We start from the raw sequence: 16,772 nt of genomic DNA, 5'->3' as shown, positions 1-16,772 counted from the left end.
CTCGTCCTTTGAATGAACATCATTCTTTTGACTGATTTTCACTGTCTTGCTTTTGTTTCCTTTTTTCTAAAAGTTTTTACACAATTCTAAGGTAATAGTCACATATATGGAATGTTTTGCTTTCAAATATCTAACAAAATCAGGGTTTGCATTATTTCTCAATACTCCTCAACTGTGTTCTGATGCTTAACTGAGAAGTTTTTTCCTAGTTTGGCTTAGTTCTAATTTGCTAAATAATAATGAAGTCAAGGACAACGGCATTCAGAATACATCTGGAATCTAAGTTATGCTTTGAACTAACTTTTCACATATCCCTGTCTCTGCATCTTTCCTAGAACTCTGTGCCTCCAACTCTGCGCTCTTATGCATGCCCTGCTTCCTTTGCTCCACCACCGGCAGCTGTATCTTCAAAACCCTAAGCTGTGGAGTTCCCTCCCTAAATCTCTCCACCCTCCTTAAATCTACCTCTTTGAACACACTTTTAGCCAGCTATACTAATATCTCCTTCTTCAGTTTAATGTGGTCTCCTTACATTCCTGTTGAAGACCTTGGGATGTATTATTTTCTTATATGTGCTACATTAATGCATGTTATAGTGTGGCTGCTTGTTACCATTTTGCAGCAGTTCTTTAATTTTTAGATCTGATTTATAAGTGCATGACAATTCTACCTTGGTACACAGAAATAATGATAACAGACGTCCTCTGCCCAAATCTGTGTATTTATTTTCTTGATAAGCATACCTTACTGATGTTTTAAAAAATAGCCCCTTGGCAGATTACATAGGGTTATAAATTTTTCAAAACCAGGCACAATTAGTCCTATTTTTCCTTGCCCTTTCACCTAACTGCTCCCTCCATTGTTGATCTGAAAGCTAAGCCTTATGACATCCGACTCACTAACCAGCTCTCTATTTGCTTAATTAAAATCTGTCATAATTTGGATTCTTCTTTTGATTTTTCTATCTTATGTATGCCACAATGTGCAAGAACAATTAGCTTAGTTCTAAACCATTGGTGATGCATGCATTTCATACTTGCTCATATGAAGTGCCATTCATGAAGAAAAGGACAGTTGTGATCAACTGTTGCATAGCCCAGGTAGGAATAAGGCAGTGCCATTTAGGTATGCCTTACCTCCTGTGACATCTGTGTTTTAAAAGCGGTGTAAGAATGATCTTTCTGTAAAATTTATTTGAGCAGTGAAAATTTGAGGTTCATTGTTGATGGTTAAATTAGTTCATTTTGCATTCTTCAAGCACTGGTGGAAGTGAGCTTGATCTCAATACACTTTGTGATCATAACATGATAGAACTTCACATTCAGTTTGAGGGTGAGAAGTGTGGATCCAAGCCTTGTGTCTTACCCTTGTTATTACCTTTAAGTTTATAAGGGCAGAGTTGGCTAAAGTGAACTTGGAAATTAGGTTAAAAGAAAGGGCGATAGAGAAACAGTGGCACACATTTGAGGAGATAACTCTCAGCAAAGGTATATTCCATTGAGAAAGAGAGACTCTGAGAAGGATGCACCATCCGTAGTTAAGGATAGTATCAAATTGAAAGAAAAAGCTTACAATACTGCAAAGCTTAGTGGTAGGTCAGAAGATTGGGAAAATTTTAGAAACCAGTAAAGAATGACTAAAAACAGTAAAGAGAAATTGAGTGTGAAAGAAAGCTAGCTAGAAATATAAAAACAAATAGCGAGAATTTCTTCAAGTATTTAAAAAGGAAAAGAGTAACTAAAGTGAATGTTGATTCCTTAGCGGGTGAAGCTGAAAATTTTTTTAAAAAAGGAAACGGCGGAAGCGTTGAACAGACATTTTGTGTCTGTCTTCACTGTAGAAGACACAAACATTCCCAAGAATACTTCAAAATCAACAAGAAAAAGGGATGGAAGAACTTAAAACAATCACAATCAATGGGGAAAAAGTACTGGGAAAACTATTAGAACTAAAGGCTGACAAGTCCCCTGGACCTGATTGCTTGCCATCTATGGTCTTAAAGGAAGTGGTTATAGAGAGAATAAAAGTATTTGTTGTGATCTTCCAAAATCTGACAAGGTCCCAGTGAATTGAAAAATTGCAAATTTCAAAAAAGAAGGGAGACAGAAATCAGGAAACTATAGGCCAGTTAGCCTAACATCTGTCATAGAGAAATTGCTAGAATACATTTTTAAGGAAGCATTAGCAGGACATTTAGAAAATCATAATACAATCAGGCAGTCAACATGGTTTTGTGCTTGACTAATTGAGTTCTTTCAGGAAGTAACAAGCAATGTGGATAAAGAGGAACCAGTAGATGTGGTGTACTTGGATTTCCTGAAAAAACATTTGATAAGCCAAATCAAAGATTCCTACGCAAAATAAGAACTCATAGTGTAGGTGGTAACATATTAGCATGGATAGACGATTGGTTAGCTAACAGGAAGCAGAGAACAGGGATAAATGGGTCACTTTCAGGTTGGCAAGCTGATACAAGAGGAGTGGCACAAGGATCAGTGCTGGGACCTCAACTATTTACAATCTATATCAATGACTTGGATGAAGGGACTGAATGCACAGTAACTAAATTTGCTGATGACACAAAGATAGGTAGGAAAGTAAATTGTGTGGAGGACATAGAGTCTGTAAAAGGATTTAGATAGTTTAAGTGACTGGGCAAAAAAATTGGCAGGTGGAGTATAACGTGGAAAAATGTGAGGTTGTCCACTTTGAGCAGGAAGAATAGAAAAGTGTAATGTTATTTGAAAGGAGAGAGACTGCAGACCTCTACAGTACAGAAGGTACTGGATGTCCTGGTACTGTTATGATCCCCAGCTGACAAGCATGATCCCAGGGTGGAACCCAACTTGATAGATTCTAGCTTTTATTTGTTTGTTTAGATACATGGAAAGGGGGCTACTGAAAAGAGTCACTGGAGTCAGCTTATGAACTTTTACAAAAGTATAAAACATTAAACAAGAAAAGATGAACTAAATTCTATGAGCTCCTTCACCCACAACTATACCTTTACAGATATATACAGATTTGTAAGTCACAAAAGCTATCTATATACTCTAATGTTCACAGTAAGTACAGTCCATGTAAGCCAATTGGTGACCTGTGATTAGACACACCACACTCTGAAACCAATGGCTGCATCATTTCTATGTCGGGCAGGCTGGGCGGGAGGGGGCGGGCGCGGAGCCGATCACTGTCCGTGATCGGCTGTGCACCGCCATTTTATGTGGGTGGGCCAATTAAAGCCCGCCCAGCGTAACGCATGGCCGGTAACGCTTAGCGCTAGCTATACGGGCGGGGGGAGGAGGGAGAGTTGGGGCCTACACTCCTTTGTGCATGCGCGCGAAAGAGCACAGCAATCTCCCTGAGGCACAGAGCTGCCTCAGGGAGAATAAGTTGATAATGAAAGTTTTGAATAAATGAACGCAAAATTATTTAAACATGTCCCCTCATATGACAGTGTCACAGGAGCTGGGGCATGTTTGTGCATTTAGCAAAATTTATTTAATTATTTTATTAACCCTTAAGGAAACCTCATCCCGCCCGTGGATGAGGTTTCCTGAAAAGCGCGAAGGCTGCTTGGGCTCTTCGCCTGCCTGCCAACCTTGAGGTTGGACGGGCAGCGTTGTTAATAGAGTTAGTTACTTCTTTAATGGCCTTAATAGGCCGTTGACAGTTCGGTGGGCATGCAGCCGCCTCCGGCGCGCGCCCGCCGAACAAAAGATTGAACTGACGTGTGATGACGTCGGGACATTTTGCGTGTCAGCGTGTCGGGCCCGCCCCCTCACGCCGACAACAATATTCTGGCCCAAGTGACAGATGCCACCCCAGACAGATACTGTGGATCTTTCCTCAGCTCCCCGCAGGTGCTTGTCACACTGAGCCAACTAGTCTCACTGAACTCCATCTTTCAAACAAGGGTTTCCAATCTCCACATTCAAGAATTCGCCTTGGAATCTTCTCCCAAAACAACACTTTCTCTTGGACACCTTCCGCTAGGGTTCACCTCTAGGGGTTCGAACTCTGCTTCCGATGTTTCTCTCCCCTGGGTCACCATATGCGTTCAAGCTTTACTCCGCGCACTCTTTCCCAGTACACCACCACTCCATATACCCTTGGCAAATTGTTACAGCATTTCAGTTGTCTGTTTGGACCTTCTGGCTTCTCATAAGCCTTTATCTCTTTAAGCTTTCTCTGCCTCTCACTCTTAACTTCACTTAACAGGACCTTTTCCAGGTTCCTGTCCTTCCTTTGACAAGAAGGTCTGCTTGAGACTTTCTCCTGTTCCACTCCACTGGTTTCTTAGGGACTTTTTTTAGCTTGGGACTGGCTATCTGTTCCCTTTGATCCAATCTCTCTCTGGCTGCTGTCTTCAAAATCAACTGAACTCAGACAGCTTCCAAGCCAAACTGTTGTTTCTAGTTTCTTCTGTGTGTGTGCCTTTGGGAGGAACCTGCCACTCTGGACCCTGTTGGGCAACAGCCCAGTTTTTCTACTCTTGTGTTTGCTTAACTTCTCTTGCAGTCATAAACTCTCATTAGAAACGCCAGCACCTTTTAAAGTGAAACTAAAACACGACTTGACCTTTCCTTAACACACACATTCAGAAATATAAATCAAACTTAAATATTAAGGCTAAAACTCATTCCTAACACCCATAAATACCAATATAACTTATTTAAGCTATCTCTATTTCCTAACAGTACATAAATCACCAAAAAGTTAGTATACAGATACAGCAAGTGAGTAGGAAGGCAAACAGAATGTTGCTGTTCATTGAAAGGGGAATCAAATGTAAAAGCAGGGAAGTGTTGCTACAGCTACACAGGGCCCAATTTAGACTGCAACTGGAGTGCTGTGCATAGATTTGTTCTCCTTACTTAAAAAAGTATGTAATTGCATTATAAGCAATTCAGAGAAGGTCAACTCAACTGATTCCTTGGATGAATGGGTTATCTTTTAAGGAAAAGTCGAGTAGGTTGGGCTTGTATCTATTGGAGTTTAGAAGAATGAGAATGATCTTAATGAAACATATGAGATCCTGAGGAGACTTGGCAGGGTGGATGCTGAGAGGATGTTGCCCCATAGTAGGAGAGTCTAGAACAAGGGGACACGGTTCTAAAATTAGGGGTCTCCCATATGAGGAGAATTTTCTTTCTCTAGGAGGGTCATTAGTCTATGGAATTTTCTTTCCCAGAGAGCAGTGCAAGCTGGGTCATTGAATATGTTCATGGTAGAGTTAGATAGACTTTTGATCGACAAGGGAGTCAAGGGTTATGGGAGGCAGACAGGGATGTGGAGCTGAGACCACAGACAAATCAGCCATAATCTTATTGAATGGTGGACCAGGCGCAAAGGGCCGAATGGCCAATTCTTGCTCCTAATTCTTGTGTTCTTATGTTCCGTAAATAAGTGTTGAGCGAAATACCTAGTGACTGTGTCATTATATTCTGATATACCCCACCTGGTGCTTTAAAGTGCTGCAAAAAGCCATGCGTTGGAGTCCAGTGCTAATGAGGCTTTCATCTCTTAGGTTTCGTAGAACTTACAGTTTCTATGATTGACCTAATCCCTTCTGGTAAAACTAATGTTGTATCTTCCTTCTCAGTATTTAATGTACAGTCCACAAATGCTCAATGTTTAAAAACGCCTGATAAGCATATTTAAAATAAAATTTTACCTGTCCTTTGTTTAACTCCACAGCAAACTTCCCAGACAGTGTTGTGGACAACTTGCCAGGCGACATCACTACTGGTATATACTATGGCTGGGCCTCCGTTGGTCATGGAGATGTACATAAAATGGTCATGAGCATTGGTTGGAATCCATACTATAAAAATACAAAAAAATCTATGGTAATTTTTTCTTTCTGGTAAAGTACTGGTTTAAAACATTCAACATTGACTTTGTTGAAGGCTCATGTTAGTTACAGCAGTAGAAGTGTAGATCTGCTTTTTGTTTTCCCAGTGACTCAGTTTTCTCCCTGAAGTGTAGACCCATAAGTGGTAGCCTTCCCAGTGCCTCACCCAAGTAGATATCTTTCATACGTGAGGCTAGACAGTGAATGTCAGCAAGCTGTTTACTTCGGGAGGCATCAGAGCTATTGTTCTCTCTCAAGATTGAGATATGTATCATATTCTGTGAGAGAAGTCACCAGATTGTTTTATAAAGCTTAAGCTCTAATACTATGTTTTCTCTTTCCATGTTGAGTTTAAATGTATACTGGAATTAACTAGAATTCTTTTCAGTCCATTCGAATGCAGTTTGCCAAGCTAACTTCTGCAACTGAAATTGCTATAATATTTTACAGATACTCCAAAGTAGAAGAGGCACTCATAAAGTTTTCCTGAAACGGTCTGTTCACCTTGTTCATAAGTAGAACTTGCACCATAGGTTCCTAGGAAACTGAAAACATGTCCTTAAGTTATCCAAGCCGAAAACCCATTTTTATCTCCAACTCATTGTTTTAGAATCTTTGTCCTCTTTGACTCCAGAGATTCTTTGTAGCAGCTAAAGGTGTCAGTCAATAAAGCATGGTTCATTTGAAAAACCATCCAGACAAACTTTGATGAGATTAATTTCTATGGTACTTAATGTACCCATATGTCCAAAAAAGACTGTTAAAAGATTAAAATGAAGCACTGTTATAAAAGCATTGAGATTTCAAAGTTAAGAATGAATAAGAAATTTTTGAAGGCTAGGAAGTAGGGGCTACTTATTTCTGGAGCATTATTTGGGGCATTGGGGATGTTTTTGATGGGGATGCCCAGGGGTTGTTGTAGGCCCTGTTTCTAATTTATAAACTTTAAAGATGAAGTTGATACCAACTCATGTGGTGTATAAACACCAGCACAGACTCTTTAAAAGAAAGACTTTCATTTATATGCTGCTTTTTATGTTCACTGCGAGTCTCAAAGCACTTTTTAGCCAATGAAGTACTTTTGAAGTGTAGTCAATGTTGTAAGTAAGGAAATGTGGCCCCCAATTTATGCACAGAATGCTCCACAAACAGCAATGTGATACTGACCAGCTAATCTGCTTTTGTGATTATGATTGGCCACAAAACTGGGATTAACTTTCCTGTTCACCTTCGAGATGGTGCCATGGGATCTTTTACATCTGCCTGAGAGGGCAGATGGGACGACAATTTAACATTTCATCCGACTGACAGCACTTCTACCAGTGAGTACTCCCTTAATACTCACTGGAGTGTCAGCCTTGATTTTTGTACTCTAGCCCTGGAGTAGGACTTGAACGTACAAGCTTCTGACTCAGAGGCAAGAGTGCTAACAACTGAGGCACAGCTGACACTAAAATTGTTATACTTTAATCAGACCATATTCTGGAGTACTGTGTTTAGTTTTGGTTGGTGATGCAAAAAGAGGCAATCAATACCTAGAAGTAGTACAGAAAAGAACAGTGATGCTGACCTCTGTCCCAAAGAAAGACTGAGGAAATTGAGTTCTTTAGCCTAGGAAGTAGGATTCCAAGAAAAGGTCTTGTAGGGATACACAAATTAAATAGGATAAACTATTTTTTAAAATTCATTCATGGGATGTGGGATTCTCTGACTGGGCCAGCATTTATTGCCCATCCCTAGAAGGTGGTGGTGAGCTGCCTTTTTGAAGCGCTGCAGCCCATGTGGTGTAGGTATACCCATAGTGCTGTTATGAAGGGAGTTCCGGGAATGGCGATATATTTCCAAAGGATGGTGTGTGACTTGGAGGGGAACTTACAGATGGTGGAGTTCCCATCTGTCTGCCATCTATCTGGTAGTGGTTGTGGATTTGGAAGGTGCTGTTTCAGGAGCCTTGGTGATTCCCTCCACTGCAACTTGTAGATGGTACGTGCTGCTGCCACTGTGTGTCGGTGGTGGAGGGAGTGGATGTTTGTGGATGTGGTGCCAATCAAGCAGACTGCTTTGTCCTGGACGGTGTCAAGCTTCTTGAGTGTTGTGGGAGCTGCACTCATCCATGCAAGTGGGGAGTATTCCATCACGTTCCTTTCTTGTGCCTTGTAGATAGTGGACAGGCTTTGGGGAGTCAGGAGGTGAGTTACTTATCGCAGGATTCCTAGCCTCTGACCCGCTCTTGTAGCCACAGTATTTATATGGCAAGTCCAGTTCAGTTTCTGGTCAATGGTAACCCTCAGAATGTTGATAGTGGGGGATTCAGTGATGTTAATGCTATTGAACGTCAAGGGGCGATGGTTAGATTCTCTCTTGTTGGACATGGTCATTGCCTGGCACTTGTGTGATGCGAATGTTATTTGCCACTTGTCAGCCCAAGCCTGGATATTGTCCAGGCTTTGCTTCATTTGGACATGGACTGCTTCAGCATCTGAGGAGTCGCGAGTGGTGCTGAACATTGCACAATCATCAGTGAACATACCCACTTCTGACCTTATGATGGAAGGGAGGTCATTGATGAAGCAGCTGAAGATGGCTGGGCCGAGGACACTATCCTGAGGAGCTCCTGCAGTGATGTCCTGGAGCTGAGATAACTGACCTCCAACAAAATCAACCACCTTTCTTGGTGCTAGGTATAACTCCAACCATTGGAGAGTTTTCCCCCTGATTCCCATTGACTCCAGTTTTGCTAGGGCTCCTTGATGCCACACTCGGACAGAACGTGGCCTTGTTGTCAAGGGCAGTCACTCTCACCGCACCTCGAGAGTTTAGCTCTTTTGTCCATGTTTGAACTAGGGCTGTAATGAGGTCAGGAGCTGAGTGGCACTGGCGGACCCCAAACTGGGCATCAGTAAGCAGGTTATTGCTAAGTAAGTGCTGCGTGATAGCACTGTTGATGACCCCTTCCATCACTTTACTGATGACTGAGAGTAGACTGATGGGGCGGTAGTTGGCTGGGTTGGATTTGTCCTGCCTTTTGTGGACAGGACATACCTGGGCAATTTTCCAAATAGCTGGGTAGGTGACAGTGCTGTAGCTGGAACAGCTTGGCTAGGGGCGTGGCAAGTTCTGGAGCACATGCCTTCAGTACTATTGCCGGAATATTGTCACAACCCCATAACATTTGCACTATCCATGCTTTTAGCCATTTCTTAAAATCATAAGGAGTGAATTGAATTGGCTGAAGACTGGCATCTATGATGCTGGGAACCTCTGGAGGAGGCCAAGATGAATCATCCACTCAGGACTTATGGCTGAAGATTGTAGCAAATGCTTCAGCTTTACCTTTTGCACTGATGTGCTGGGCTCCCCAATCATTGAGGATGGGGATATTTGCAGAGCCTCCTCCTCCAGTGCGTTGTTTAATTGTCCACCACCCTTCACGACTGGATGTGGCAGGACTGCAGAGCTTAGATCTGATCGGCTGGTTGTGGGATCGCTTAGCTCTTCCTATCACTTGCTGATTATGCTGTTTGGCATGCTAGTAGTCTTGTGTTCTAGCTGCACTAGGTTGACACCTCATTTTTAGGTATGCCTGGTGCTGCTCCTGGCATGCCGTCCTGCACTCTTCATTGAACCAGGGCTCATCCCTGGCTTGATAGTAACGGTAGAGTAGGGAATATGCCAGGCCATGAGGTTACAGATTGTGTTCGAGTACAATTCTGCAGCTGCTGATGGCCCACAGCACCTCTTGGGTGACCAGCCTTGAGGTGCTACATCTGTTCGAAATCTATCCCATTTTGTACGGTGATAGTGCCACACAACATAATGGAGGGTATCCTCAATGTGAGGGCGGGACATTGTCTCCACAATGACTGTGCGGTGGTCACTCCTACTGATACTGACATGGACAGATGCATCTGCAGCAAGCAGGTTGGTGAAGATGAGGTCAAGTATGTTTTTCCTTCTTGTTGGTTCCCTCACCACCTGCCGCAGACCCAGTCTAGCAGCTATGTCCTTTAAGACTCGGCCAGCTCAGTCAGTAGTGATACTACCGAGCCACTCTTGGTGGACATTGAAGTCCCCCACCCAGAGTACATTATGTGCCCTTGCCACCCTCAGTGCTTCCTCCAAGTGGTGTCAACATGGAGGATCACTGATTCATCAGCTGAGGGAGGGTGGTCCATGGTAATCAGCAGGAGGCTTCCTTGCCCATATTTGACCTGATGCCATGAGACTTCATGGGGTCTGGAGTCAATGTTGAGGACTCCCAGTGCAACTCGCTCCTGATTGTTTACCACTGTGCTGCCATCTCTGCTGGGTCTGTCCTGCCAGTGGGACAGCACTATTCTTTTCCGCCTGGCTGAATTTGTTCTCTCACTGAACAATTTCTTCTTAAACTCCTCTCACTTCCTCCAAATAAAAGGTGTGGCTATGGGTACCCGCATGGGCCCCAGTTATGCCTGTCTCTTTATGGGGTATGTGGAACATTCCTTGTTCCAGTCCTACTCCGGCCCCCTCCCACTACCCTTTCTCCGGTGCATCGATGACTGCTTCGGTGCTGCTTCATGCTCTGGAAAAATTTATTAATTTTGCTTCCAATTTCCACCCCTCCATCATTTTCACATGGTCCATCTCTGACACTTCCCTTCCCTTCCTTGACCTCTCTGTCTCAATTTCTGGTGACAGACTGTCCACCAATATTCATTACAAGCCTACCGACTCCCACAGCTACCTTGACTACAGCTCCTCATACCCCGCTTCCTGTAAGGACTCCATCCCATTCTCTCAGTTCCTTCACCTCCGTTGCATCTGTTCTGATGATGCCACTTTCAAAAACAGTTTCTCTGACATGTCTTCCTTCTTCCTTAACCGAGGTTTTCCACCCACGGTGGTTGACAGGGCCCTCAACTGTGTCCGGCCCATCTGCGCATCCGCCCTCACACCTTCCTCTCCCTCACAGAACCATGATAGGGTCCCCCTTGTTCTCACTTATCACCCCACCAGCCTCCGCGTTCAAAGGATCATCCTCCGCCATTTCTGCCAACTCCAGCATGATGCCACCACCAAACATATCTTCCCTTCACCCCCCCTGGTGGCATTCCACAGGGATCGCTCCCTCCGGGACACCCTGGTCCACTCCTCCATCATTCTCTAAACCTCAACCCCCTCCCACGGCACCTTCCCATGCAACTGTAGAAGGCGTAACACCTGCCTCTTTACTTCCCCCCTCCTCACCGTCCAAGGCAACAAACACTCCTTTCAAGTGAAGCAGCATTTCACTTGCACTTCCCTCAACTTAGTCTACTGCATTCGCTGCTCCCAATGCGGTTTTCTCTACATTAGAGAGACCAAACGCAGACTGGGTGACCGCTTTGTGGAACACCTTCGGTCTGTCCGTAAGCATGACCCAGACCTCCCTGTCGCTTGCCATGTCAACACACCACCCTGCTCTCATGCCCACATGTTCGTCCTTGGCCTGCTGCAATGTTCCAGTGAAGCTCAACGCTAACTGGAGGAGCAGCACCTCATCTTCCGACTAGGCACTTTACAGCCTTCCAGACTGAATATTGAATTCAACAACTTTAGATCATGAACTCTTTCCCCCATCCCCAACCCCTTTCCGATCCCCCTTTTTCCAATAATTTATATATATTTTTTTCTTTTCCCACCTATTTCCATGATTTTTAAATGTATTTCCATCCATTGTTTTATCTCTACCTTTTAGTCTATTTCGATCCCTTCCCCCCCACCCTACCCCCACTAGGGCTATCTGTACCTTGCTCGTCCTGCTTTCTACCCTTAATGTCACCATTAGTACATATCTTAGCTAATATCACCACCGCCAACACCTCTTTGTTCTTTTGTCTATGACATCTTTTGGCAATCTCCACCTATCACTAGCCCTCTATCCAGCTCTACCTGTCCCACCGCCCCTTAAACCAGCTTATATTTCACCTCTTTTCTATTTTTCCTTAGTTCGGACTCGAACCGTTAACTGTATTCCTCTCCACAGATGCTGTCAGACCTGCTGAGTTTTTGTTATGTATAGAAATGGTGGTATCTGGGACATTATCTGTAAGGTATGATTCCGTGAGGATGACTATGTCAGGCTGTTGCTTGTCTAGTCTATGAAACAGCTTTCCCAATTTTGGCACTAGCCCCCAGATGTTAGTAAGGTGGACTTTGCAGGGTCGACAGGGCTGAGTTTGCCGTTGTCATTTCCAGTGCTTAGGCTGAAGCCGGGTGGTCTGCCTGGTTTCATTCCTTAGAATGAGACACGCTTTAGAGTGAGACAAGAAGACTAATGTGCAATAGAATTCTGCATTGATTAGTGAAAGCAAAAATCTTATTTAAGAAACGCATTGGAATCTGTAATGGGACTAGTGTTATTCTTCTGGCTGGATGATTTATGATGGTTAAAAATGGACTTCCTCAACTTGTATCTGTTTTGTAATCTTGTGACCCAGACAAATATGCAAACAATATTCACGTCACAGTGCCAAAGATCATTCACGTTCAAGAAGGCAATTAGCAATTTGCAAACCGAGATAAACACAGATCAAAGGAAAACTTCATAGTAACATTCCAGCCAGTCTCTGATGACTGCCTTTCAGTCAGCATCAATCAAATGGGTTCCAAAAATAGTACCTTGCATTTCTATAGCATCTTTAAAGTAGAAAAATATCTCAAGGCATTTGAGATGGTGAGAGAAGGAAGGAGATGTTAAAAGGAATGGTCAAGAGACAGGTTTTAAGGAGACCTTTAAAGGAGAAGAGACAAAAGGAGGGAATTCAAAAGCATGAAGCCTGGTTGCCTGAGGCACAGCTGCCAATTGTGGGATGGGGGAGAGAGAAGGTGCATGAGAGGCCAGAATTATAAGAATATAAGAAATAGGGTATTCAGCTCCTCAATCCATTTAATAAGATCATGGCTGATCCTCAATCTCAACTCCACTTTATGACCCAATTCTCAATCAAGAACAGAAAGGCCAGGATAGGAGGAGGTAGGGAGGAATGAACAAAAGGAAATGTCTATGATGGGTTAGAGGGCAGGAGTCATTGACAAAAGGGACAATGATACAATGCAAAATTGAGTGGTAATGAGACTCTCCCTGGTCCACTCTTTCAACACACCCAACACCCACTCCTTACTCCAACATATGAATTAGGAGCAGGAGTAGGTCACTCGACTCCTTGAGCCTGCTCTGCCATTTAATAAGATCATGGCTGATCTGATTGTAACCTCAGCTGCACATTCCCACTTACCCCCTCTAACCTTTCACCCCCTTGCTTATCAGGAATCTAAGTACCTCTGCCATAAAAATATTCAGAGACTCTGCTTCCACTGCCTTTTGAAGAAGAGTTCAAAAGACTCAGGACCCTCGTAGAGAAAAAAATTCTCCTCACCTGTCTTAAATGGATGACCACTTATTTTTTTTAACAGTGCTATAGTTACCCAGAAGCTAGAAGTGGTTTTAATTCTTCTAACTTTTTCTGGGTAACGATTGCTGTATGATAGTTGGAACCACCCAAAGTTTGCAATTTAAATGACATTATCAAATGGTTCCCAGTGCAGGGCAATTGCCCATTGGAATGAATTTCCTTACCTGGGAATTTCTTCGGGGGACGGTGTTCACCAACGCATTTTTGGGGTACCCCCTCAAGATACACTACACTGGAGCTCAGAAGTTACGGGCCTTTGTACACTGCCCCAGGGCTGGGAAGTGACGGCGCTTTGTTTCTCTTTCTACAGATGTTGCCTGACCTGCTAAGTGTTTCCAGCACTCTTTGTTTTTATTTCAGACTGTCTGAATCTGCAGTATTTTGCTTCTGAGAGAGACTTTGAGGGAGTGGTTGTTGGCCTGGAGAAAGGCAAGGGCAGAAGTATATTTAGACGCAAGGATAAGCATTTTAAATTTGAGGCTTTGGGGGACTGGGAGCCAGTAAAGGTGGGTAAGAACTGGGTAATGGGTGAGTGAGACTGTTTATGGGATAAGATCTGGGCAGCTACTTATCCTTAAAATCAAGCTATGAATAGTTCTGAATACAGTGGACATTTCTGAATGAACAAGTGATCAAGGAATTATGAAGATTTGAAGAGTCAGAAGTCCACTATAATTGAGTAAATCCTTTCATGCCTTGAATCTGATCTTTAGTTCCATATTGGTTCTATCGTGAGACTAGTTGGGCAATCAGATTCATGTTGCGAAATAACCACCTTACATCACAACTGAACAGATTGAGAACCACTGTTAAGAGGAATGGGGAAAATTAGGTGAAAGCTGTACTGTCTGTATTTTTCTGGCAAAATTTAGAATTTGTAAAATAATACTTAAGATGTTTAATATTCGGTTATTGAATGGCATAGATTTTCAACAACTGTTACATTAATGTTTTAGCCTTGACACTCTCTTGCTGTTTCAGGAAACACACATTATTCATACTTTCAAGGAAGATTTTTATGGGGAAATTCTCAGCATTGTTATTGTTGGATATATCCGAGCAGAGAAGTCTTTTGAATCATTAGGTAAGATTTAAACTGGAAACATCACTTGTTAAAAGCAGATTTGTTACTTCATCTCTGTGTGCAAAATATTTAATCATGTGCCTATGTGTACTTCCAGTCAACTTTGCTATTGTAATTCCTACGTCCTTAATTATAATAGATATAATTATCTGTTATATCTCAGCCATGCTGTAAATTGGCCATGCTGTAATTGCCCCCTAATGCCAGTCTGGGTGCTGTACCACCCCTGTTTTGCATCTTCCAGTTCCCCAACCTGTACATCAATGAAATTCCTGCACTCTTTCCAATTTTGCTTCTCAAATTGCTATGCTTTTTCTGTTTAAATATATCAAAGTACATACAGATAGGGACAGAATTAGAGTTTAAAATAGTGATTTAATTGCATCTGGGTGCTCTGGCTCAATTATCCCTTATGCATTGCTTTACTTGAAGACTAGATCTACATTTATATTGTGTTCTCAGTGAACGTTGTCAGATTTAGTTTCTCTTGCAGTTAGTTGCAGTGAAATTTAGTAGGGATCATCATGTGAGCATGTCTGATTTGACCTTCAAATCAAGCAAGAGTCGGGGTGATAAATTGACTAGCTGAGGAATCTGGAGAGGCTAGCCAAATACTTGAACGCTGCCTGATGCAATATTCCCTGTAAACAACCTGTACTGCCAAGGAAATAGTCAACACTATATTCTGGCTGTGTTTTGGAGCAACCAGCTATGAAGATGACCTGAAGATAATACTTGATTTTGACTTCCTTTGCAACACCAGTGTGTATTAAGTCTTGGAGCTGTGTGCATTACTTCCTCTTGTAGTTTTGTTATGTCTGTATGACACTTGAGGCCTGGGATAATACCACAATCAAATAATGCCAGCTATTTAATTTTTAACTCTTTAGAACTCTTCCTGTAACTGAGAGCATCTTCCTCTAGATCCTGTCCTTGTGAAGATCAGTTCTCATATTTACAGAATGAACAACCTCCATCAGGTGTGGCACTATCACCATGCTAAATGAGATAGATTAGGAGCAGCTTCAAACTGGACACCTACAAGGCTCTATTGAGGTGTCAGCTGTGGCTCAGTTCATAGCACCCTCGCCTTTGAATCAGAAGGTTGTGGGTTCATGTCCCACTCCCGCAAACCAAGAACTGTGAATGTACTCGAAAGAGTTACATTCTGTGACTGTTGATAACTCGAAAGAGTTACAAGGCTCTATTGAGGTGTCAGCTGTGGCTCAGTTCATAGCACCCTCGCCTTTGAATCAGAAGGTTGTGGGTTCATGTCCCACTCCCGCAAACCAAGAACTGTGAATGTACTCGAAAGAGTTACATTCTGTGACTGTTGATAACTTGAAAGAGTTACAAGGCTCTATTGGCCATCAGCAACAACAGAATTGTATTCCAACACAATCTGTAACATCATGGCGTGGCATAATCTTAACTCCTGCATCACCATCATGCCAGATGACGATCCCTGGTACAATGAGTCGTGTAGGAGAACATGCAAAGAGCAGCATCAGATCTACCTGAAAATGAGGTGCCAACCTGGTGAAGGTACAACACAAGACTGCATGTGTTAAACAGTGTAAGTAACAATATATAGAGACAGCAATGTCTATGTCCTCAAAATGATTTTTATTTTAAAAACTAGCATAGAACACCATATCCCCTGAGTCAACATGAGCAATACTATGAGACATACAGTAGTATCTGTTTCTTAAAATTGTATTTAAGCAAAAAATAAATAAATTAGCAGGAGTAGGACGTGTTGAGGTAAAGGACAACCTCCTTTTAAAGAGAAGACACAATGCTAGGAAGCACCTGACTGAAAGGATGCACTATCACCAGCAGTACAGATAGAGCAATGGAAAATTGACATTTGAAACTGAGGTGACCATGGCGTGGGTGGCAGAAAGAGTGACTCGCATTGGACAGGGTCGTCAACCCCTGACATTGTGGGGACAGAAGAGTAGGGGACAGGACTACCAACTAGTAAGGGTAAGCAGGGTTGGAATTCAATAAATAAATAACCTGTCCATAAGGAAGGCTGCAGCTGGCAATAGAGCATGACTGTCAGATTTTGGGCCCACTGATGATGAGGGGATGCAGGATGGACGGAACCCCGAGCAGCCAGAGGGCACTGGAAAAGAAAGAGGCACAGAAAGATACAGAGGCCATAGCCTTGACACAGGCCCTGTTGCTGAAGACTGAGCTACTTGGAGATGACCGAGACATAGTGCCACAGGAGTGCTGTGACTCTCCGGGCAGATGGTGTTATGGACGGGAGAGATGTGGGATAATTTCCTGCTTTTTCCACCTCCCAACAAGACTACAACAAGGTGTGTGTTAACTCCTTGAGTGCTGTGACTTTTAAGAACTGACACAAAACTGGCTTTCTCATAGTTTA

General features: G+C 42.9%; 1 protein-coding gene across 1 annotated transcript in view; it reads left to right on the top strand.

Moving 5' to 3' along the window:
• rfk (riboflavin kinase) overlaps positions 1–16,772 on the top strand; it is a 31,589-nt gene that overhangs the window by 1,735 nt on the left and 13,082 nt on the right. Inside the window, exons 2-3 of the mRNA XM_078567315.1 lie at positions 5,701–5,852; positions 14,272–14,374. Of these exons, the coding sequence (XP_078423441.1) occupies positions 5,701–5,852; positions 14,272–14,374 (255 nt within the window). The remainder of the gene's footprint in view (positions 1–5,700; positions 5,853–14,271; positions 14,375–16,772) is intronic.

Source organism: Cetorhinus maximus, chromosome 2, assembly GCF_964194155.1.
Source record: "Cetorhinus maximus chromosome 2, sCetMax3.hap1.1, whole genome shotgun sequence".
Taxonomy (NCBI): Eukaryota; Metazoa; Chordata; class Chondrichthyes; order Lamniformes; family Cetorhinidae; genus Cetorhinus; species Cetorhinus maximus.
The sequence above is the reverse complement of the archived record's forward strand: the minus strand, read 5'-3'. Positions and strand labels throughout refer to the sequence as shown.